The sequence below is a fragment of the Aptenodytes forsteri genome, unplaced genomic scaffold, assembly GCF_000699145.1.
Source record: "Aptenodytes forsteri isolate BGI_AS27 unplaced genomic scaffold, ASM69914v1 Scaffold155, whole genome shotgun sequence".
Taxonomy (NCBI): domain Eukaryota; kingdom Metazoa; phylum Chordata; class Aves; order Sphenisciformes; family Spheniscidae; genus Aptenodytes; species Aptenodytes forsteri.
The window spans coordinates 8,110,410-8,136,766 of NW_008794446.1; the positions used below are offsets into that span (position 1 = coordinate 8,110,410).

A 26,357-nucleotide genomic window follows, 5' to 3' on the forward strand; every position below is an offset into this window, starting at 1 on the left:
ATGGTATGGAATAAGGGGTAGAGAATGTGCTGGTTTTGGCTGGGATAGAGATAATTTTCTTCATAGTAGCTAGTATGGGACTATGTTTTGGATTTGTGCTAGAAACAGTGCTGATAACACAGGGATGTTTTAGTTACTGCTGAGCAGTGCTTACACAGAGTCAAGGCCTTCTCTGCTCCTCACACCACCCCACCAGCAAGTAGGCTGGGGGTGCACAAGAAGGTGGGAGGGGACACAGCCGGGACAGCTGGCCCCAACTGACCAAAGGGATATTCCACACCATATGACGTCATGCTCAGCATATAAAGCTGGGGAAAGAAGGAGGAAGGGGGGGACATTCGGAGTGATGGCATTTTGTCTTCCCAAGTAACCATTTCACATGATGGAGCCCTGCTTTCCTGGAGATGGCTGAACACCTGCCTGCCGATGGGAAGTGGTGAATGAATTCCTTGTTTTGCTTTGCTTGCGTGCATGGCTTTTGCTTTACCTATTAAACTGTCTTTATCTCAACCCGCGAGTTTTCTCACTTTTACCCTTCTGATTCTCTCCCTCTACCCACCGAGGGGAGTGAGCAAGCGGCTGTGTGGTGTTTAGTTACTGGCTGGGGTTAAACCACAACACTTTTCCATTTGATTTCAGCGCTACCTTTAGCACAATAGGAATAGTATTCCAGATAAGAATGAAAGACATAGGGCTAATCCAAGAGAGGTCTAAAAATATGAATCTCTGTAACACTTTAATCGTATAGAATTGACAAATTGTTAAACCTCTCACGACTCAGGTATCTCTTTCTAGAGATACTGCAGTTACAGAAGTGTTTCATACCCGAAGTTGGTTACAATTTGATGATCCAGTAGTAATATCTCTTTCATTTTATGACCACACAGCTTCCAAAAAAACCTTTTAGGAATACATCATCTTTTTCCCTCAGGAAAAGAAAATGGCACCATGTTCTCCCTCTCATCATGCTGCAGTCAAGATATGTTGCAAAAACATCCCCCTTCACTGAAGAGGTTTTGTATTTCACTGCTTTCTTCACATTGTTCCTTATTCCATATGAGCTATTTGATCTTTCATATTCTTCTTACTCACACCTGCTCCCACTCCCCCCCCCCCCCCCCCCCCCCCAGCTTCTCTTCTACTGATTTGTCATGAGCTGGATTTTAGATTTTGAAAAAGCAATAGTTGAAATTTTCAAGACAGATCAAATGGTGAAGATATAACACATTCACAAAAAGGCTGAGGTTGGAAGGCACCTCTGGAAATCACCTGCCAACTTGTTGAGGGTGCACTCTGTCCCATTGCCTAGGTCATTAATGACCATGTTAAATAGCACTGAACCCAGTATCAGACCTTGGGACACTCCACTACTGACTGGTGTCCAGCTCAACTTCACGGCACTGATCACAATCCTCTGAGCCCATCAGGTCAGCCAGTTTTCAGTCCACCTCACTTCACTGTGCACTCACCTAGTCTGTACTTCATTAGTTTGTCTACAAGGATGTTACGGGATGCAGTGTTGAAAGCCTTACTAAAGTCGAGATAAGCAACATCCACTGCTCTTCCCCCATCCACTGAGCTAGTCACTGAAGGCTTTCAGGTTGGCTAAGCATGATTTCCCCTGATAAATCCATGCTGACTACTCCCAATCACCTTCATGTCTTTCAAATGTTTGGAAATGGCTTCCAGGAGGATTTGATCCATCATCTTCCCAGTGATCAAGGCAAGAGTGACTGACATGTAATTTCCCAGATCCTCCTTCTTGCCCTTCTTGAAGATTGGAGTGACATTTGTTTTTTATCCATCAGGAACCACCCCCCCACCCCGATTGCTACGACCTTTCAAAGAGAGTGGCCTCACAATGATTTGCTTATATGAAGCAAATGATTTCATATCTCTCTATAGGCTTCTCTATGATGAATTCAAAGATCTCTAAGCAGTATGCCTTCTACTTTTCTGACTGGAATGCTGGTAGTACTGCAGTAATATACTCTGTATTTCTAGCTTCAAATCTGCATTTGTACAAAGTTGACAGACATTACTCAATTAAGAGCTTGACCTAACAGGCCATTGCCAACAACAATGTCCAAGAAGAAAGCAAGCCAAATGGAGTCTCATTTGCACAGCAGTTTGGTTTTTTGGGTTTTTTGTTTGGGTTTTTTGTTTTGTTTTTAAAGGGAAGTTTGTTTGGGGTTTGTTTGTTTGTTTGTTTGTGGCTTTTTGGGGTTTTTTTAAAAGTCACTGGCATAAGCATCGAATACTTAAGTTTTGCAGTCTCTTCTGATCATTTCTACACTTTGACTAGTTACTGGTCTTAAAGTTTAATCTAAAACATAAAGAAAATGCTCAGAAAGGCAGGCAAGGGAGTAGTCAAGTCCCCTGCAAACAGCAGCATTAAGAAACACTAGATAATGTTATTTTAACTACAGAATATTTAGAATTATAGTAAATTACAACTCACAGAAAAGCATGTTATTACAGCCTATGCAAGAAAACAAGGTTTGGCCAGACACATTGTTCTTTTGTGATCTCATGAAAGCACACACAATGAAAAACACCTTGGAAACAAAAATCTTGGGAAATGCAACAGCTGACAACCAAAACAGTGATTGGGTCCGTCCCCCCCCCCCCCCCCCCCCCTTTGAAAGCAAATCACCAATAAGCCATTACAATACATTTTGGGAAATAATGCCTGTTATCTGTTTATATACTTAAACAGGGTAGAACACCACTCTGCTTTTAAAAGCTGCTAACTTCTTTGGAGAAATATGCACAGCTTTTCCTACTATTTGTTTTTAAGCATTCAGATTCATTCCTTCAAATGACCCCAGTTTTGTAAGCACTAGAGCAGGACTGAAGGGCATTCCTGTATTTCTGAAGTGATCCTTGAATATTGATGAGGGAGACATCCTTGGATTCAAGAGCTCTAATGTGGAAAACGGTAAATTAGCAGGGTAAAAGTTCCATATATTTAACTTTGCCTGAAGCACATACTTAAGTAATTCACAGCCAGAGCCTGGAAAGTGTCTAAGATGTCTACTAAAAACCACCTTGGCAGTGGGTTCTCCTCATTTACTGTTAAAAGAACATCTTTAATGCTCCCACTAATCCCAAACCTGGCAGCAGGTATCCTTCAGAAGAGTCCAGGTCCCAGGAAGCTACTTTCCAACTGTATTAAAGCTTGTCCACCTGAAAGCTTATTAGAAAACAGTGCTAAACCCACAGCAGCAGTTTAGCTGAGCTGCACACTAGGAATTCATTAAATAGGCTGCAGTATCCTGTGCTAGCACTAGTTTGCAAATGGTCACATCCACAGTGACACAATCCCAGACTAACTAGGACATGGATGTTTTTGACAAAGGTTAAGTAAGAGATTGTCATTCCTTTGGCAAGAGATAGAAGGAGGGGAATGGGAAGCAGGAGCCTTGCACTGTGTTACCCGCTTCCATACCTGGCTTGCCAAGTGGCAATTCATCTGTTCAGCACCCACTCACACCATGCACAAAGAAATAGGCCAGGGAATTTAGTCTGAAAATTTGGGAACAAAAAATCTTTCACCATAGTGTCTCAGCTGCAGTGCTACAAGTAAGAGCTGTGACATTTCCTCTGGGTTTTTTTGTTTGGGGGTAGTTTTGGGGGTTTTATTTTGGGGTGGGGGTGATATGTTTTTAAGCATTGCTGCACCACGTGAGCGCTTTAAATAGTTTCAGTGCAAAATCTATTAATTTAATATTTTGTTAATATTTATTAATTTACATTGCAGACTAATCTTACTGCCACCACACAAAACCAGTGGAGGGGTGCTCATCTCTTAGCTGAGATTGGATCCTGACTGCGTGGACAGGCCTACTACACACTAATATCAAATAAAGATGCACTTTTAAATGTTAACAGGCATGGCATATAAATTGCTGTACCATGCAAAGGGACCTCTATTTTGAGCCCCTTACTTGAAGAAATCTTCCAAGCACACTGCTAAGTCCATCCTCTCTTTCCTCGTGCTATTGAGGAAGCAGATTGATGAAAACAGACATATGGCCAGTCTTACGCTTATTTTTAGTGTGGAATAAGCACTTTGAGTACAGGAAGAAGTCCAATAGCTGGATATCATAAAGTGGAAAAAATACTAGGAAAAGAAGTCAGCAAATTGCAGTATGTTTCAAGCATGCTTGATAACTAAATTCAAAATATTATTAAAACTATAATTGATGCACTTTGTGGTAATTACACGAAGTGTTCTTATTTCCTTCCTGCTACAGTCAGAGCATGAATAAACAATCTGCTTTCAATTGCTCTCAGTCATGAAATTAAAAAAAGCTGAAGAATATGCAAGTCAAATAAGAAATTTTAAAAAGGACTGACATTTATGTGTTGAAAAATTTTACTCGTATGTTTCAAAGGCTTATGGAAAAGCTAACTACTCAAGCACAGCACTATTCAAAGATAACAAATATAATCAACATCTCCCTTGCTCTGATGGAAATGGTGAATTGGCTTTCATGTAGCCAGTGAAAGAAAAAAAAAGCAAAGAGAGTTAACTATTTAAACAGTTAAGTTATTGCTAACATTTGCATGCATTTCCTTTGTAAAAGATGAACCAGAACTAGAAAAAACACAATAGAACAATTATTGTCTTCCTACAGTTTTTACTGTTTCATACAGCATATACTCACTCTATACAAATCTTACATGAAATTAAGATTCCTCGATTCCACCATTATGAAGACAAATTTCAATCTAAGTTTATGTGGTTTTAATAGCCATTAAGTTTTACTGCCTGGTTTGTGGGTGCTAGCAAGAAAGGAGTTACTTTATGCTGTATTTTGTTTCTGATTACGAAAGTCAAGTTCTCTAAAAACTCCAAAACATTACCTACCTGAAAGCTAACTTCGTTAAGACATCTTAAAAAAAAGAAAACCTAAAAACCAGAAAATTGGACTTAGATGGAGGATAACTACTTTTCCAAGAGATGAGCTTTCTTACCCTTTAAAAAAAATCCTTATCCTATGAGAGAGATGTAGCAAAGAACAGATTTTTCTGCCAAAGTACCATGTTCTTTAGCTTCCTACCACTCTCAAGCACCATCACTCTTATAATAGCTAGTATATGAAATGAAAGCAAGCATGTCAGTTAAGCAACTGTGTGTGTGTGTGTGTGTGTGTGTGTGTGTGTGTGTGTGTGTGTGTGTGTGTGTGTATCTGTACACATCTAAATCTAGGGAAACACAAAACATTTAGAAATTACAGCAACACCTATCATTTTAAAGGCCCAATAGGAGAAACATAATAAATCTGTCCAGCCATCCAGTCAGGAGTTAAAATTGATGATTTAACACCAATATTCCTGAAGGCTAATATTACAGGCATCCTGGAACAGAAACCCACATCTAAGAACAAGCATTAACGTCAGTTATTCTACTTTGCATCAGAAAACACATGCTATTGAAGTCCCAACTTGCAAGCTTAACTTTGCACCAATATGCCCCTGTCTTGCTAAGACAAAACACTAGGTAGAATCCCTTCTGTTACTCAGGCTATTCCCAGGGACCCTGATAAAAGGAAGAAAGTACTTGACAGATAGAATTCTGTCTTTTCTCCTGCATGAAACACATGCCTTCTAAATTCAGCTCAAACTGAACGGTTTCAAAACGACAAACCCAAAGGTTTCCACAGACCAGGCAGCACAGGCAGCCCCTGCACAGCTTTTATAGGATTCTCACCAACACGGCTTGACAAGGTTCCAGTGGGAAGACCTCCCAGACTCTGCCTCAAGCTTTTGGTCTCTTCCTCAGATTATCAAAAGATAGCCAGTTGTGATGGTGGTTTTTCTGCTGGAAGAAAACTTCACGCTGGACTGAGACCACCAACTCATTTCACATAGGTCAGAAAATGAGATGGTAATAGTTTTTCACGGTTGCCAACTTAAACTGTATTTGAGCTACAGACCTAGATGTGAAAGGCTCTGTAATAAATTACCAATCTCCTGAGCCATCCAGTTAACAACATGCATGGTTTTCTTTTTAAACTCAATTATGCTTAAGTTCATAAGTTTTCTGAAACTGTAGAAAGTAAAACATTAGAAAAATTTATTCTTGATGACAAGTCATTTGTTTTCTGTATGCCTCTTAAAAATACACTGAAGAGTACTATTGCAGGCAGAACATTAGAGTAAGACATCACATTTTGGTTTAAAACAAAGTGTGTCTAAGTAGTAACATGCACTATCTATATTTCTACATTATGTTTTGCTCCACTATTTCATGAGCCATGACAAAGCCACCACAATCTCTGATTTTTTCCCTCAGTGCTGTGGCTTTTGTTCCACTTCTTAAACCAGGAGCAAATTACAAGCAAGATCCATACAATTATTTTAATAAAACAAAACTTCATTGTATTTCAGTTCTGAAAATGTTATTTATCAAAGACAAATCTTTTCCCATCAGCTTAAACAGGGACTGGCATTCTGTAAAAGCATTTATTGGGCATGAAAATAGAAGATAAATAACTAATCATTGACTACATTTCCAGGAACACTATTAAAGCTATTTCAAAGACAAAAAGTGACTCTGAAGAGTAATAAGGAAGCCAGACTTACTGCACCAAGCATAGAATAGCACTGGTAATACTGACTCATGGGAATGAAAGGTCAAGCTAATGATACTCTCATGCACTAATGAAATTTCAGTAATTAGAAGCATCATATATAGATAGTATCATACTTTGATAGCATTTTTTTCAATTTACTTCTAAGAATAAGAGCTGCAGACAACTGGGTCAGGAAAACTACCCAATTTTAAGACAACAGACAGAACCAGCCAAGCCAGCTATGGGCATATTGCAAAGGCAAATACATAAGAATTGGTGAGATTCACCAATTCAAAACATTTAATAGAATTTGCTGGTTAAGAAACTAACTCAGGTTCAAAATGTTTGGCTTATACTGTAGTTTGGATAAACAGTATTTTATTTGCAGAAGTCTTCAAAAGTTGATATGGCTGTATTTCTAATAGATTATAAATATTAGGAGAAGATAATGGCCTTCAAAAGTTACCTTCGTAAGTAAAACTGACTTCAAAAGTACCTTCGTAAGTAAAACTGATAATTTGGAGGAGATTTTATTTTTTCAGCAGTTCTTACAGCCAATCATCCTCTCCCCCACCTACACACATGCCGTATTTAGTTATTTATCTTGCCTGCAGTGATACTACCAGAGGCATTTTCTGTACCTCAACATGTCTGTTATCTAAATGAACACTTTTTAAAATAGTTTATTTAGAAAATCAAAAAAGGAAAACAGCCATCTGATATACTTTGCTGTCATAAGCATATCAGATCATAGCCAGCTTTTAAAATTCACTCTACTAATCAAGGCTGTCTGACTGCAGTATAAAAATATGTATTTATTAGTACATGCCCTTAGCACAAAGGTTTTTGTTTCCCAGCGATTTTTCATAAAAAACAATCCTTGACCTCAATCGTCATCCCAGTGCTAAAACCCATTGCGGATCCACTTACCAAATCCCTGTGTAACACCCAGTTAGCATGCAGGTAGTGAATACCATCTAGGATCTGATATAACAGTGACTTCACCATTCCCCGAGGTAACTGAACTGGTTTCTTGTTTGCTTTAGAAGCCCTGTGAAACTTGATTATATGCTGTAAAGGGGAAAAAGAAATCAAAATAAAAAAGTGTAATGTTTTGATCTACAGCATTACACAGAAAGATTGCCAGCAATTCCTTACACAGACTTCTTAGGTTTTTTTTCAACCTTTCATCATTCATTTTCAAAACTAGAAACATGTACCTTAAGTACTAGAAAATTAATAATATACGAGGTAAAGTGATCACTGTCCCAAGGAAATCTCTCAAAAATGAAATCAGTTGTTGCTGTGGTTTAACCCTGGCAGGCAGCTAAGCCCCACACAACCGCTCACTCACTCTCCCACAGTGGGATGAGGAATACAAAACCAATACAACTGTCAAAGCAAATTTCCCTTGCAGATCACTGATCTTTAACAGTTTGGAGGTTTTAGGGGTATTTTTGTTTGGGGGTTCTTTTTGTTAAGATAGGCTGATACCTTGTATATCACAGCACAGAATTAAAAGTGCATCACCTAACTCCTATATTATTTTACTTTTAGGTTTTCTCCTACGGTAATAATGACACTGTAATATTCAAAACTTAATGCCAGACAGAAATTCTTGCAAACTGTATTAGGAGTTTTAAACGTTTAAATTAAAAGCCCAGATTTATTCCTCCTTTATTTACTATACCCTTAAAGCACAGTACTCTCAAGACAGAAGCTGTTGACAGAGCAAAGCTGTAAATCTGTCCATCTGAAAGTCAGCTACCAAGCCAGACACGGAAAAAACCTTTAACAATTATAAGTGTATACACAGGCAATGACATCTAGCAACAATGAGGAGTCCAAAAGGATATGTTGTCTTAGCATTTGAGTGCCAGGTGCTACTCACTTCAGTAGCATAAGGTGTGCCAGAGTCATGGTAACCATTTCCATGTTTGTCTCCTTTTGAGAGAGAGGTAATTTCTAGAACAAACTTTTTCATGCATTCACAGTTCTTTTCTGTAATGGCTCACACTTGTGTGATCACCAAAACAGCCCTGATCTTGTCCATCCAAAACCTGGCACCAAACTTCTATCACATGTTCTTCCTATGTTCCTGAGCTTTCATATTCCAGGTGTCAATTAGGCACCCGACTACTCAAACCCCTTTGGGAAATTGCCTTTCCTCTCTTGCTGCAGCCCAACTTCATAGAGCTTGCCCTCCCTTTGCTTCAGGCATTGAGCTTGGCTTTCCTGGGAGGAATAAGGCACATTCCTGCCCCACCAAAGGTAAAAATGGAGCTGCATGGAGGAGAGAAACACTGACGAAAAAGTGACAGTCCCTGCCCAGTCAGCCAAGCACCACGTGCACAAGCATCCCTGAGCCTGAGCCAGAAGTTTCGCCTCCTCTCACCTCCCACTTCCACTGACTACAAAGCAAATGTTATTTTTCATGCAGTGGCCAGAGAGAAGTGAATCTTCAGAGACAGACAGAAGGACAGATGGCTCTCCTGGACCTTTTTGTTCCTGCTCTAATATACTCTGTGCCCTTTTCCCAGCCTTGTTTGAGACCTGCTGAGCTAGATATGCTCAGCGCTGGAGGACTTGGTCCATAACCGGGCACAGAGCCAGCCCAGACACGGCAGCTCGGTCTCTTGCATCCAGATACAGTGAACAACCAGGAGCTGGCACAGTTGGGGAGTTCTGGAATTTATACAGGTATATGCATGTAAACATAAAGGTCAAAATTGAGGGTCATTCCTAAGTTACTGATATTTAAACCAGTATTTCGTTAACAGAGGTGCTTCTGCAGCGATTCTGGTTAAGTATGAAGCAATGCAGAAATGTATAAATATAAACAAGGACAGGTCACTATTAGTCACAATCCTCCAAACAAATACAAAGCCTTGCAGCACATTTTGAAACAAAAAACCCTCACACATTCCTAAACTTCTGCAGCTTAGCATATCATAAATACAGGGGAGCAGTGAAAAAAAGAATGTGCTTGTTTTTTCTCCACATTAGAAAAAAAGCTTTACTCCATTTCCTCAAGATTTTGTTTGTTTGTTTATTTTGTGCATCAGCCTTAAGAGTGTCTCAACATTTCAGTTGTTTGGTAATTTTTTTGTCTTAATTTTGTTTTGGCAATGAAATGTCAATACCAACTATTGGAACTTCCAAGACATTGAACTGGGAGAAAATATCTTCAATTCAGCTTAGCTGAAGGAAAATTGACACACTAGTTCTTAGGCAAATACTACTGAATTATTCCCAACTACAAGGAACACCATTTTCAAAAGAAATTAGTTTTAATTTGGTTTGTTCATCTTAGCTGTCTGTAAACTACATGCAGAGGAAAAACCAACTCATGATTCATACTACGCACGTCTTATATGAACACATACATCAAAATTTCCATCTCATTCCAAATTGCCTCTGTTGTACCCTTTGATACGAATCTTCATAACTTTTAAGGTTAGTATTACAGTACTTGTTCCATTGAGAGCAATGCTGAAAATGTATGTCAGATTTAATTCGAGGCAAACATACCTTTTTTCAGGGAAGTCAAGGTTGCATTGGATTTTCAATTCTTTACAAAGCTACTTTAATTTTTTACTTTTTTTTTTTTTTAAACATTCCAAATGGATGTTAAGGTTACAAATACTAAGTTAACAGAGGAAAAGGGTATGTATCTTAAAACAAATTTATTTTGCCTTTAATGTGTTTATATTCTAAAGCTGTATCTCGTAATTAGGCATAAACAGCCTTCCTCCCAAATATATGAAATTTCAGCAGATGCGTTGAGTAAAAAGCTCTTCCCACTGAAACGTATGAATTAAATTTCAATTATATGCACTGGCATTACTCTCACTTCATGCATTCACGGATGACATGCAATATAACTAAAACTCCAAATTGTCCTATTCAGCCAATAAGTTTGTCATTTTTCAAAGGGAATCCACCTGCATAATCAATTACATTTTCCTGCACCCTACTTTAGCTGTAATGGAGGGTTATATCTGCATTTATTTAACTAGATTTCTAGCTACTGAGAGCTGAATGCAGATTTTTATCTTCCTAAAGAGGTCACAGATTAACTGTGTAGTGTGCTTACCCAACATTTTCCGTTGCTTTTTCTTTAGTACTGAAAATGTTTCCAAGAAACACCGGGCAAAAGGCTATACTGTTTTTTAAACCAATGCATCTTCCCTGACCTTGTCCCTTTTCTGCAACTGAAACTCTAAGCCTGGTACCTACAAGCAATTCACCTTACCCAGAGGTCATGCTCAGCGTAGTCAAAGAGAAGCCACACTTTCCTGTCAGCATGAGAAAGAAACACCTTTTGCAGAGAAATGACATTTGGATGCTTGAGCTCCCGCAGCAACTGCAAAATAAAGAAAGTCCACAACAGTTATATCCACACATCCAAAGCTGTGAAAGGGCTGGAAAGATGAATGCTTTAATAGTCTTTGCTACATATTCTACCATACAAACAAGAAAAGCTGAAATCTGCAAGTCACAGAAAACAGCACATATTTTTTTCATGAAAGAACCAGTCATTAGTTTGAAACCAAAGCTGAAAGCAGGTCGTAACCCCCTTAGGGCATTCACTTCCTATTTATTTCCTAAAAGTTGAAGTCTGTGTAAGCCTCACTATTATCCAAGAAGACTCTGCAAACAGCCAGCTGTGGCACCTGCCCTTTCCCGTAGGCTGTAATCTTTGATAGAGCCATTTGGGGTATCCAATTTTCTCCTGACTCCCAATTATCTGATAACCCTGCATTTTGGTTGCAGCCATTCAAGGCTGAATGGGATGACTCATTTAGAGCCTGTCAATGCAGTCAGCTAAATGAAGATGTGGCTTGTAAGATGGAGTCAGCTGATCGACAAGGTCACCACCACCTACAGAAGAAGGTCCAACTCCCTCCCACAACGTGTATTACACCAGTTATGTCACTCACAGAAGCCATCCACGAAACAGCTCCCAGTTCAGGAGAAAACTAACCCAGACACACAAAGGCATTAATTTTCTGCCGAGTTCCTGAGCTGAAATGACTCACGGCACTAACAGCAGACCCAGCACTAGTGAAGGCACACAGCTAGGAGCAAGAACTTCTTTCAGCAGCAGTGAGCCATTAAACCAGCTCAGCTGCTTTAGAAACTATAGCTTTAACCACCACCAAAAGGAAAACGTAGCTGAGAAATAGCACAAAAACTGAATACAGACAGCATCATTTGAGCTCTACTGGTCATGTTGCAATTATACTGTACTCACACAATTGCTAAGAAACAAAAACTTTATCGAAGCAAATTATTATCAAGCATGGCTACCTGAGACTAGATGAATTCTTGCCAGCTCAGTCTGCCAGAAATGATGACATTTTTAGTAAAATGAATGGCTAGGTTTTTTTTTTTTAAAGCCAAGGACAATTTGAACTACTATTTGAATACAGAATAAAAATTAACATTTTATGTCTGAGATTGAATCTATTTTCAATAAAATACAATTTTCCCGCTACGTAATAGAGGAAACAAGAAAATTCATTCCTTTCTACTGAAACTTTTGTCACATGTGGTAACATTTTAGCTGCTACTGAGACAGTAAAATGGGAGTGGATATCTGCATACGTTTGTTTCCTTCTTTTCTATTTCATTTGAGACAGACTCTTACCCCTACTCACTGACTAGAGTCTTCAGCATGGCATTTCTTGAGCATGAGGACCTAGCCCACAGAGCTTTTATCTCAAGTATGAGATCAAACAGGGAGACGGAGGGTTGAGGAGACAATGCAACATTACAAATCAATGCAGAAGGTAGTAGTTTCAGCATGTTAAACCTCTTAATCTTAAGATTTGTAAAAGCATTACACAGAGGAATTTTAAGGCAGGATCTGCAAGAAGTGTGGAATTCTGTAAATGCCTGTAATACCTACAACGCATAAGATCAGCATGGGGAAAACCAAGAAATGCTTATTTGTAGTTTTTTTATCAATTACAGGTGGGGACCATCTGTGGTAAGTTGACCCCAGCCAGCAGCTAAACCCCACACACAACCACGCTCATCCCCCTTAGTCAGATGGGAGAGGAAGGGCAAAAAAAGCAAGAATATTTGTGGGTGTAAAACTTTAATAAGTGAAGAGGAATTAAAAAAAAAAAAACAAACCCACACACAAACCACTTGCTCATCCCCCTCAGTCAGATGGGAGAGGAAGGGCAAAAAAAGCAAGAATATTTGTGGGTGAGGATAAGACTTTAATAAGTGAAGAGGAATTAAAAAAAAAAAAACAAACCCACAACACAAGTGATGCAAAGGCACTCCCTCACCACTCCCCACAAGACCACCGATGCCCAGCCAGTCTCTGAGCAAAGGCTACCTCCCCAAAGGGAAGAGGGGCAGAGTGGGAAAGAGAGAAAGCCTGGACACTATGCAAGCACTGCTCAGCAACAGCCAAAATACTGGTGGGTTATCAACACTGCTTTAGTTGCAAATCCAAAATACAACACTGTGTGGGCTGCTATGGAGATGATGAACTGCATCCCAGCCAGACCCAGCACAGCATCAAAGATTCGGTGGGAATCGGCCTCTTAATAGCAAATGAGGTTATAGGGTTTAAGGATACATTGCGCCAGTCCTTATAGTGAAGGACTTTTTGGTGAATCAGTATAAATTCACAGCTTAAATTTATGCTAAACATTTTGATGAATTAACTTGTGGCAGATGCACCCGCCCTGACAAAGACTGGGGGCATTGAGACCACTGTGTCCTTACTTTTCGCACCCTTACTTTCGCACCTTTGCAGTGGCAAATGCAGACCATCACGTACACACTTTGGGCTAGTAATTATGGTCACATATACACCTCCAGCAAGGAGTAAGAAAATTAAGGCCCTCAGCCGATTAGAATTGACCACAAATCAGATTCAACCAGGGTATAAATGGAGCCCCGCTGGAGGGCAAGTTGAGCCGGTCCTCCTCAGAGCAGCGGGTCTGCAGTTGGAGACTCACTCTCCCCTTGGGTCGGGACGCTGCCCAAGGAAACTCCGAGGTTGAGAGCCCTCATCTTACAGGTGAGTGATTGTGCACATTTTGGATACTCATTTCTAAAGCCAACTGTGCAGTATTAATTCCTCGTACACTGTCCTGAACCTGCGGTTTACTGATATCGTCAGAGCGTTGAACGATTTTGATAAGCCTCATTTCTAGTTAGTTTTCTGCTAAACAATTTTGGTTTAAATAAAGTTTATCTTGGAATCTATCACCTGCCTAATTTGATTTCATGAGCCTCCACGACATAACTGTACCCAGGAGATTGCATGACAGTTCAGCAGCTATGTGTCCATACCAAAATTTTATCAGATGTCCTGTGGCCAGATGACACACCTGTACCAGACAACAGACTATTCCTTGATGAAAAGAGGCAGATACTAGTCAGGGCTCTAGAAAATAATGTAATTTTCCTCTTTACCCCCTTCCTGTCCCATTTTAAGTCCATCCTAACTCCTTGTTCCCCAGGTAGCAGCTATCACCCACTTTAAAAACCCAACCTCTTCACATCAAATGTGATCCACCTTGGAGGACACACAGAGAACCCATCACCAAAGCTGGTCCAGAACATGACACGATGAGAAACTTTGAGTAATGCAGCAGAAGGGTTCCCTGTCTGTATAGTAATGCAACATGGACATAATTCTCCTTTGCTTGTGCTAGGGGTAGTCAATCCTGTGGACTTTGAGCTTCACAGCATTCCTCCTGGTCTTCTAGACAACAGGCTTCTGCTCTTCCCTGTTTCCAAATCCTGCCAGTAGCAAGGTACAAGTAATTGAGCATGCATTTCCTGTAGGCACACACTAAGTTGTGTCCACACACAACAGAGACATGACCAGCCACATCGGTAACAACAGAGGCAGAACCGCATCTTCTTTGCGAGCATCCACATTAAAACTTGAACAACGCAACTGGCCTGGATCCCATTTCTGCACTCTGGCTAATCAGGCTTAAAGTTCACATACATGCACACGTATTCACAGGTCCCTCAGACTCCAGTGCAGACCTTAAATCTGTTCAGAATCCAAGCCCAGGCACCGTGCCCTTTCATCCAGGTTCCAGCTCCGACGTCGGGTCTCTCCCAGTTTTCAGTCTCCTCCTGCTTGCCAGTTCTGCATGCTTGAAGTTCACTAGCAGATCACACACACGAACACTCACACAGCTCTCCCTGATAGCTCATCTCCTTCCCTTTTTTCCTACCTTTTATCCTTCCTCTAAACATCCCACAGTAAGTTTTACACAGTCCCAGCAGCCCCCTCAAATACCCAATAAAATCTCTATCCCCCATAAGATCCATAGCAATCTGCTTTCCCTTCTCATCTGTTACAAAGCCCTGGTTGAATCTCTTCAAGGATACACCCAAGAGGTTCCTTTTGCGGCCCATGACTAGTGTCATAAGTTCTGTCCTTTGTTACTGTCTCTGATAGCAGCTGTTAATGGTTTGTGCATCTGTGTGCTCAGTTTATTGTTCTTGCTGTTTTTTGCCTTTGCCTTTTACGCTGAATAGCCATTAACTACATATTCTCTCAGTCTACTTAAAAAAACTGACAGGTTTGGTCACAGCTAGGCAGCCATAAGCACTCCAGTGAATAGGATGGCTAATATACATCAGCAAAACCATCAGAACAAGGAAATGATTGCTGCAGTGGTGACAGATGATCCCTGAATCACTGTCTTGGAAAGGCTGAAACAATCCAGGACAGCGATAACGCAGAGTGGCAAATGCAAACACTGTCTGAAGGACAGGAAAAGCTCATGCAGATGGTAACACATCACATGGGCTGTAAACAGCATTTCCAGCAACCTCACTCTCCATGAACCAGGCCTCTCTAGCCCATATGCCAATGCCTTTCCTACCAGATGACTTGCCTTGTGTCCAGCAGCTGACAGAGTTCGCTGAAGACAAAGCAGACGGCAAGAAACACCGTTTGACTATCAATACGATGCCTGCTAATGATAAAGGCCATTTTTTGGCCCAATGACTCCGATATCTAATTACTTCTGTCTATCCTAGTTCAGTTCTATAGAACACAAAGAGAAAGCAGACAAAAACTATGTGTTTGGCTCTCCGTAAATTACCTTCGTTTGCATATCACATGATGATTCAAATCCATTTCTACAACCAGAAAGATTTCCCTTAAATTAGTTGGTCTGAGTGCCCCTTATAAAGAAGGAAGACCCAACCGACCTTCAAAGAAATAGAGATCAGCAAATTATGAAGATGCTGATACATCTGGTTTGACTTGAGTGTTACAACCCCATGTTGTCCCTGGCTGGTCTTGCCCTTGCTTTCATAAATACTGTTCAAGACACAGCAAGGCAAACAGCATCCCTACGTTCAAGTCCTGGGCTCACGCTAAGGTTTCTCCATCTCCCTCTTGAAATGCAGAAATACTCATTCCACAGCCATGGGGCAGCTGCGGAACAGTAAATTAAAGTGTCCTAACGATGCATAAAATTGTTAAATTGCTTCACGAACAAGGACAAAGTGGGGTAAGACAGAACATTATTAAATAATCAACAGCAGCATTAAAGCAGCCTGGCAAACTGCCGCATGACTAAGGCAAATCGTTTCTTGCACAGGGACACTAACAATAATTACCTTTCACATCAAATATGAGCTGAACTCAGCACAAGTCTCGATAAACATGATCTTCCTCCAGTGATATTCCCACATTTCCCATACAGCTCTCCACCGCTACAGACACTTCTCATGAGCCAAGACACTGCACTTTGTGTAAGTGAGGATTTCTAACTTTACTGCAAACGTCATTCCACCCCCACTCTTGATGCTTGCTACTATACGTGGTCCGCAGGCAATGTAACCTGCTAAGTGTTGCAATACTACCATGCTTACTTCTATAATCGAGCACAAACTCATTTGCTAGAGCAACTGGCCAGGTGGCCTGGCCCAGAAGGAGTTTCTCTGATGTCCTGTCTCAGGACATTAGCTATTTTAGAAAAGGCAATTCCTTGCTCTCACTGCCTTCCTATGAGTGCTATGCAGCATGTTTCTCCCAAAGCTTAGGACAGTCAGAAAGCTGGCTAGACACAAAGCCATAGGCAATATCAAGCAAAACATTCACTTAAGCAAAAATCACTATTGTGTCATCTTGCTAGTTTGATGGAGTAAATACAAAATCTAATCATCTCATGCTTCAAAAAGGCTCACATCAGTTCCACCAAGTGATCCAGCAACAAAGAAATCATATATTAATAGTCACGCCATCATCTTAAGATGGAAAATGGGCAAACAGGGACTTGGAACAGAAAGCAGATTGCGGCTGATGGAGAAAAAGGTCATTTTCAGACCAGAAGATGACCAACAAAGATTTAGTCATCTGGTAACAGATAAGATACCAGTGGAACTACTGCTGCAACAGATGAGTATAGGCAGTAGTGAGACATTACCTGAAGTGCTATGCACAATTCTGGCCAATTCAGGGAAGATTAATTCCAACTGCAACAGGGCAAAGAAAGCCCAAGCCTACACCCAGGGGATGGGAGAGCCTACTGCACAACGGGAAACCAGCAAGCCAAGCCAAAATCCTTATAGCTAGCCAAAACAAAGCCAGAGAAAGAAACAGTCTCTCTCTCACTTTAAAATGAAAGTGGGAGAGAAGAGCTATTCTAACTAACTGACAATATTATCATAAGTACAAATGGGCATGAACTAGTCATGATTAATTTTGGCTTAAAGGATGAATAATGTTTATAGAGTCAATACTAGAAAGAGACTCAGGAACTGCCTTCAGAGATTTTTCTTTTCCTTACAAGTTGAACTTGTAGTTTGCTAAATTTCTGAAGGTGCGCTTTGCTTGTCTGCAACAGCAGGAGCAGAATATGACAACTCCAGAGGTGTCATCCAATTCTATATTCATAAAATAAATTTCTAAAAAAAAAATTCACATCACTATTCTTAGTTTCCTATCAAAAACTGGAGCTCTACTCAAGTACTTTAAACTTGTTATTTAAACCAAACCCCAAATTTTATTACACAAGTTCTTAAATCCCAAGTTGGCTTAGCTGCTATCCAGTAGATTGAAGATCTGTTTGTTTCAATGTAAATACGATTTTACAGTTTTATATTCTCATGAGTCAGATATTCCACAGTACTAAAAAAGAACAAAATACCTGCTGAAAGTACATGCTGGTTTCCTTTCAAGAGTGTTCAAATGAAAGCTTTCAAAGGCAATGAAACAGAAAAAGTTATAATACTACTCACTCTATGAATTTATTATGAAGCTGACAATACATTTTTGAAGCTCCAGTTCTTCAGACATACAACCGTGTGAAATTGTTGCTTTATTTTATTCTTTTGTTTTTATTTTTAAAGTCCTAAATGTTGCAAAAAAGAAGCCTGACAACACAAAATGTCATGAGAAAAAAAATGCACATTTCTGTTTTTAACTTCTGTGGTTTCCAAAACAAATGAGTCTTACATGATCACACATACAAGTCAATATTTATTAGCACCTCTTATGTCCAAAGTATTAAAAGAGGTGTTATTAAAGGTTCTCTGAAAGTAAGGAGGTGGGTGAAGAATCCAGATGAGACAGATACTGGATGTCAAGCTTGGTCAAATTCTGCTGTTCACAGAAAACATTATGATTCTTAAGGATTCCAATTTCTAACATTTAATCAGTATCTTTGTCCCACTTTCACAGAACTAAAAATAATACTACCCTCCCTTTATATAAAATCTCTCAAGAATACCATTTGTAGCCCTGTAACATAGCTCGATAAAGTACTCAGTCACAACTTACATTTTACATAACATACTACTATTAAATTAAAGCATTTGAGAGTCATTAGACTTGCCAAAGAGGGTCAAATCAAACATTTGCCTTCCTTAATACCTTGCTGCCTTTCACCACCTGGAAAGATTAGTAAGAAACCATTACTTGTCTTCTGACATGAGGACTGTACTCATCTAAATGATTTCTGTGTTTGGTCTCGTGGGAAACTGCTTTCACTGTTGGTGTGGAAGGGACGTGACGGCCCCCATAACCTGAGGAACCTGCACCCAAATATTGTTCCTTATCACATAGCTGATACAGAACCTCTTCCAGAAAGCTCACTGGGACAGTCATTTGTTCCTCACCAGGGGAAAATGTTGAAGAGGGTGAATCCTGGAGTCACCCAGTTTCAGCTTCTGCCTCATAGGGTCCCTCCAGCTGCTGCATGCTGCCTCAGAGTCCTTGGTCACCCTCAGACCAGATCTGAAAGAGCCCTTAAGCTCTTCTTCCATCCCCTCCACTGGCAGAGGGGGAAGAGGCCTGATAATCATGTAATGACATGTTCTTGTCAGCCAGGACATGGAAGCCCCAGTGTGTGAGGAGGACCAATTCACCTCCACAGCAGCCTCCTCCACTGAGGTCAACTCAGCCAAGACCCCCAGTCAACAGCAGCTCCCTTCTCACCTGCCCAGGGGCACAGGCCTGCTGCTCTAGCTCTGCCTCTACTTCTCTGCCACCTTCCAGCCCAGAAGCCAAAAGCCAGGGTGGCAGAACAGTTGCAGAGGTGAGCAGGACTGCTGCAGAGGCTTTCCCTTTCAGGTAAGAGCAGCAGTCATCAACCAGCTATCTCTCTGCCTATTCTCACACTGCCCGGGTACCGTATGCCTGCTCCCTGCAAAGCCGGCCAAGCCTGATGGAAGGAGAGCTGTACTGGGCCCTGAGCCTCCTGCCTGGGAGACGAAAATCAATACTACCCTTTCTTTTGTTAACGCTCAGACATGTGAACATTAGGGTACAAGTCTGCATTATACCCAAACCACCCCTGCAGGTTCCTACCACTCCCTGTGAGCCACATGAAGCAATGGTGTGACCAAAGGATGGTTCAACTCAGCTTGCTCACACAACAAAAATTAACAAAACTGTTCATTATCCCTTTGCTGAAGATGAACTTGCTCATCCTACAGACACACTATCACTAGATCCAACACAGAGGACATCACCTTTTGTGATGACAGCCTTGCATCTGTTATAATAGGAAACCACAAAACCCTAGGAATGCCCAAATGCCTCCAAGGCAGACCTAAAGAGTGGAAATGATCAGAGAAGCCAGCTACTTACTGTTCTGTAGTTTTCTGTCCCAGCTCCAGAAGACTCAAGGCTGTTCTAACTTGTACAAGCTGGCTGTGGTGCTTGAAGGACATCACACAGACAGGAGACAGCCAGAGTACAGCATCGTTCACCCCAGCTCTGCTTTGTCCCATTCAGCATTTCCATCCCCGACAGTGTCTGTCACCTTATCTAACAGTTCCTCTTCAGAGCCAATTCACAAACTAATGCTATCATATAATACTAATATGTGGTGGTTTTACATACAAACAAGCTTTTCAGGGATGTTTCTGTCAGCCAAACCAGGCACCAAAAACACAAAGCTACATGGAAGTCCTGCAAAAAGTAAAAAAAAAAAAAAGAAAAAAACCACCAACCACCCAAGCAACTTCTTACTGCCCAAAGGAAGCACAGACAAGTGAACTACTTGCAAACCTGCTAAAACTGAATGAAAAATACTAATCAACAAGAAAAATGCAGAAAGTCACTTGATTACTTTAAAACCTAAGACTCCTGTACAGGAAACTGCCCAACCCAAAATCCTGAAGCTCTATTTGAAGCCTGGGTAACTACTCCAGCTTCCTACAGCCTTGAAGAATTCAGGCTTTGCAAACTGTGAAATAGCATTTGCTGAGCTATTCCAGGTGGATAGGCTTTAACGACTTTCTTCCTTGTGATTAAATCAGAAGACGAGGAATCGAGTGTTTGGGCTTGTATGTTTTGTATATTTTATATACAGATCTTCTCACCATTCTATCCCTCTGCTCTCCCATCTAATACAAATCCATCTCTTGGTATGATGAGCATGCAGTTTTTAGTGCCTGCTTAAATACTCAGAAGTGAAAGTGCAGATCACAAAAAAGATACCCGGAATCCCAGGCAGTGCGCACATCTGCAGAGAACAAGAGATGAGCAGCCAAACATTCAGTTAAGGTTCTAGAAGAGGCAGGATTCACAAATGCTTACCCTGGTGGATGAATTTGGGGAAAGATAAGGAAGAACATAACACTACAACTATCTTGATAGTAAAGATACTGATTCAATTAGCATAATTAGCATAATAACTGTTAATTCTACCAGTTAAACAATTGGTTTACAAAAAATCATTAAAAACTCTTATTTCAACAGAGTAAGAGACTAGCTAGGTTCTTGAACATTAGGTCTACGTTCTCATACTGCAGGAAGTACTGAAATGTAGAAAGTCTTTCATATACATATATAGGTTGAGCTCATCCCATAACTGAGTCAGTCGTTTCAACTCAGGTCTCTGACCTAGTTCAAGCCTTTCCCTGCAATTGATGTGTTTCAATAATTATTTTATTTTTCTGAAGATCTGACACTATTCTTCAGCTCAGGTGTCTGCATCAAATAGACGTTTTAGAAGAGTAAGTTATGGGCATTTTAAAACATATAAGTTACTCAATAGTCCAAAACGGAAGTTAGTTGTTATAAACAAAACAAAAGCCATTGTAGAGTTATAAAAACAAGGGAGAGTTTCACTTGGATTTATATCAAACTGCACTCTTCTGGATAGTCACAGAGTAAAATAAACAACCCTCAGCTCTCCAGGGAAACTGAAATGGATACATCTCAGGCAAATCAAGCCATCCTCATTCCTCTTAATACCACCATGCTCGTCAAATGCATTAATTGGGGTAGTCCAGAACACATTGTAACAAAGCCTGGTATTCAGCCTTGACTTTTTAAGTATGACAACAAATACTTTTATTATTTAGATGTACAAATGACATTTTAGGGTGCAACACTGCTGATTAACTAAGTAGTATTTTCATATATACATTACACATACTCACACAATCAAGATAAACAGTATGGCTATTAATCTCAACTTGATCCATCTCCATATGAGGCTTCCAAACAGCAACATCAAAAGAACGGTAAGGAAAAGAGATTCAAACACTAGAAGTCCATTGTGAATTATTAATTCAACTGCAGGAAAATTCAACCACACTATCAGTAGTTGCAAGCCGGGAAGCATAACTAGAAGCAAAGTCAACAATAGCTCAAGAAACACTGCTTCAGGTTACTCTTTCTACCCCTACACCTGCTTTTGGGCTCCACTCCCCTCTCTGCTCTCAAAGCCCACTTTCTTGGCATCTTTGGTGTCTTCAGTACGTTCCCCTCCTTGCCCCACTAACCCTCTCCCACGTGGGTCCTGCGTTGCACTGCTGTTCTCTTCAAAGGGCGCATGCTGCAGCAGCTCAGAGCAAGGAGAAAGCCTCCCTGCTTTTTCCTCCTCTTCCATCACTACCGGGGATCGCTGCCCAAGAGGAATGACTACACAACACTCCTCAAGTCATGCAATGAGGCCAAATCCTTCCCGACTGTCAGCCAAATTAGTGATTTGCTTTTAATTGACCGAAATTGAGTTAGGGTCATATCCAGAGCAGAGACACTTCCCTAACACCAGCCAAGCTTCTCCTGCCAAATTCGAGTAGAATAAAGTCTTCAGAACTCTTTAGGTAAATTACTGCAAAAAGATGAACAAAAAAAATATCCCAAATCCCTCTGAAATGGCAGCTGACACCTCCCAAAAGCATTCAGCCTGAGGGAGTCACAGTATTCGGAAAATTTCTGCCAAAACGGTTGAAATAAGCAAAATTTAAGACCCTGTTTTCAGCTCCTTTAGTTCAGTGTGGACGTCTATGATAGCAGGGAGGCTCAGCTGTCAATGGACAGGAAGAGCTTCTCCTGAAGAATATGCTTTGCACTTCACTTTTTTCACCTCACTCAGTTCAAGGACTAACATGTTTGAAATCACAAAGCCAACTGGAAGTTGACAAAGTAGGAAAGCCTGGTATTCACTTCAATCAATAAAAATGAAATTAGGCTAGGTATAGTTTTACACTCTCGAGGAATATGGACTGAAAATAAACTATTCCCTTCACACACACACACGTTACATGCATTTCCTTTTAGTGAGCAATTTCAGTTGAAATATTTCAAGAGAAATAAACCCAAGCAGCAGTATAACATAAGAACATACAACAGCTAAACTTCGTAATACCAGTTTTACCAGTATTTCTTTGGAAGCTTGTCACAAACCATAACTTGACCATACTATTCAACAGTTTCTAACAACATGGAATATACAAATATAAACCTAAGAAAACGTTTGAATAATATTCATGGGTGTATAACAGCCTCCGAGGCAACAACAATGCCAGTTGAATTTGAAGTCTTCACTTAAATAGAAGCTAACATGTTTTAATCATTATGAGCCAATAAGAACTAATCTCTTTAGGAAAATATCTGAAGCACTAATGCAAAAGTCAGATCAAATACATAATTTAAGCCACTGACTCTAATCATGTTTTCAAACTGCTGCATTTAAAGTTAATCTGCCCCGAGGCAGGCAGTAAATGGTAACTTAAAACCAGTCATTTTTAGACAGCAAACATAACAGGTACGCAAAATCTTCCATGACATTTGTACTTATTTTATACCTCCATGATAAAAATATAGCACCCATAGCAGAACAACATGATTCCGCAAACAAAAACCAGCATGCACTCAAATCAATACTTTTAATAAGTCTGTTTGCTAGTAGAAAGAACTAATGTTACTTACTGCTATTTCTCTGCATGCAGACATAGAAATTCCAGTACCTTCTATTTGCTTTAAAGCATAATCTTTATCATCTTTCCTGTGAAAGAAGAAAAGAAATTTTTTTTAAAAAAGTGCACCATGACTTCAAAGTGAGCTCTTCACCACCATTCAGAGGACAGTTTCCTAATTAATACAAATTCTGCATCTTATTTTCTTTTGATTCTTTACTAGTTTAATGTCTGGATACCCAGCTAAACCATAAGCTAACCATACCACCTTGATAAAGCTAAAATATAAATTTGCTCTCACTACATAAATAGGGATTTTTTTAAAAAATTTTTTTAAACGCAGTGACTGACATTTCTTCTCCTATTAAGACGACAACAAAGCAAACATTCAGTACATACTAGAAATAAGTCTAGCTAGGGGTACATCTCCCATAAATGTATTACTCTGGGACACAGCAAGTTTTCCCCATATTTTAATGAATCCTTGAGTAGCCCAGAAGCAACATCACAGTAACATCTTACCTTTTCTTTCCTCTAGGTCACAAAATGTGCCCTAAAATTATGTTCCTACCAAACTAATAAAACTACCAAGATTAATAAAAAACCACAAGGTATCTGTGCAATCTGAAGAATCCAGAGAAATGTTTTTTCAGCTTTAAACATGTATAACACTTAAAAACACCACCACCCCGTACTTTAACCAGCATGTACCTTACAGCCATTTATTTAAAATGCAAACCTATTAGTAACTCCAGCTACCAAAAGCAAAATGAAGACAACGCTGCAGCAAAAAAAGGCATTGAACTCTTGCCCATCCTCAGCCTCAAAGAGCTCAAATTTTTAAGAGATGGAGTGCTTGTCCTTCCCACTTGTAGGCTGGTATCCACAGCACTCCTGGGGGACATGGCACTCAACAACAGTATTGTCTTCAACATTTGGAGTGCTCGTATAGCCCCAGATCTCCGGGTTACATAAGAATCCTTATTAATTTTTAATGAATCCAGCTTTCACAGCCGTGAAGAGCCACCCTGGAAAAATGCAACTCAAACATCCTAAAGGCAAATAAAACAAAACTGTAGTTAAGCATTTAAAACGTATGCAATTGTTTCCTCCAGCTCGCACTAAATATTCGCAAGGCTTTGAATTGCTGTATTCCTACCTGAAACACACACTTTCCCCTATTCATCACTACCTTTTTAATCCCTCAAATTATCAGGTCTCGTCCAAGAGATTTTTTGTGGAGTTCAAAGACAACGCACTGTTAGCAATAACCTTTCAAAACAGAGGAGAGAGGAAAAAGTGGGAGATTAATGGACAAAAACTGAACACAGTTAATGAGGAGGAAGAATGAAACAGCAAGCGGGTGAGAGCAGATTTCAGTAAGAGGGCAATTACATGGATTCAGCAAGATAAAAGAGGGGAAAAGCTACAGGATCTGACACAAACAGGAAAAAAAGAGTACAGAGGACAACAACAGAAGGCATTAAAAAACTTCCATATAATAAAAACCTAAAACTTCCCTGTCTGGAAAAGAAAGAGCCAATGCTGAGCACAAATTCATATATGGCCAAAACAAGGTGGGAATAGGGAACAACAATCCCCTATTTCCCACCTTAGAGGAAAACAAGTTGCATGAAGCCCAAAACCAAGAAACCATTATGGTATTAAGCACATAATTAAACTGTGCAACTCACGATGACAGAATATTATAGGGATCAAAAGTATAAATGGATTTCAAATCAAGTTACACAAATTTACAGTGGATAGGGGAGTTATGGACCACTCCATGAGCAGCTACTGAACACAACCCCAATCTGCCTTCTAGCACAAAGATTTCCTATGCTGCTGATGGAAAAAGATAGAGAAATTTTCTCAGCTAAAAGTCATTCTACCCTCTATCTGCCTTAGCTAGCAATAGCTTGTGGCCATTACTGGATACAAACACGAAGCAAAATGGATTGGACTAGAGATTATTCTCATTGCTTATTGTGCTCATCTACTTAGTTTTCGAGGTGTTTGGAGAAATCCTTATTTCGTGAGAAGTGCTACCACAAAACTGCTACTGTTACAAGCGTTACCACCAACAGAATATGGAGCAAAGTGAGTCAGACTAAAGTTTATTCTCATTGCCCTGTTGCTTATCTGCTTAGATTTCAAGGTATTTGAAGGAAAACTCAGTATTATGAGAAATGCTACCATACAACTGGTATTATTACAAGCATTTCTGGTAGCACTGTCTACAATGAAGCCTGCCTTGCATTTAAGATTGTATGACTATTTTTAATTGATCAATTTTTTGCCAAATTAAGTCTGGACTAAAATTTTCCATACCAGATGGCAGACTTTCTCTGGAAATTTTTAGAAAAAAATACTTCAGCTGTTTCCTAGAACAAAACTGGAAGAAGACGCTTTCAGTTGTGTATGTTAACTCTTTTACAATCATTGCTTTAATGCTGAAATCCGACAGGGGGTTTAAGAACGTACCATTTGGCCTCTTCAAATCAATGGATGAAATAAGAAGTCTCTGAAAATTAATCTTCTCACATTAAAAAGCAGTTAAGGAACTGAGATCCAGAGATCCCATGCCCAACCTCACTTTGCCCTTACAGCAACCCAGGGCTGTGGGGAATTAACCGCTCGCTCGTTTGCTCTGCCCAGGTGCTGCATGCAGGAACCGAGAGCAAGTGGCCTCTGCCCTGTCCTCAACCTGCCCAAGCAGTTTAGAGGAAGTATAAGCATGGTAAAAAGAAGGAAAAGAAATTACAATTTAGGGATAAAGCACATTTTTAGCACTACACTACACTCTCCTCCAGAACCTGAAAAAATAACCAAAGATTTCCAAGACTTAAGTTCTCTGAATTGTGCAGGCACAGTTGAGATACAAAGTAATAAACCAATTCCTAACCCTCTCTAAAATCTGTTCTACACTGAGGCTGGTAACACGCCATGGTTACCCATTACACCATTAGTACCAGCTTTTCCACTAACAGAAGTTGGAAAATCCTACTTCTACCTTTGAGCCAAGCAAGATTTTCTTTCTAAAACTTAGTGTAATTCCTTGGGAGCTAAGGGAACTGGGGGAATAGTTTTTAAAGGGAGTGATAA

At 40.0% G+C, this 26,357-nt stretch overlaps 1 protein-coding gene across 2 annotated transcripts in view; it reads right to left on the reverse strand.

Annotated features, from left to right (window-relative positions):
* The window catches only part of CDK8 (cyclin dependent kinase 8), a 68,564-nt gene extending 45,228 nt beyond the window's left edge, over positions 1-23,336 (reverse strand). For both annotated transcript variants that reach the window (XM_019474852.1, XM_019474851.1), the window contains exons 1-3: positions 23,266-23,336; positions 10,840-10,950; positions 7,515-7,655 (exon numbers count right to left, since the gene is read on the reverse strand). In XM_019474852.1, coding sequence (XP_019330397.1) covers positions 7,515-7,655; positions 10,840-10,950; positions 23,266-23,289 — 276 coding nt within the window. In that variant the 5' untranslated portion in view covers positions 23,290-23,336. The remainder of the gene's footprint in view (positions 1-7,514; positions 7,656-10,839; positions 10,951-23,265) is intronic.
* Positions 23,337-26,357: the final 3,021 nt, after the last annotated feature.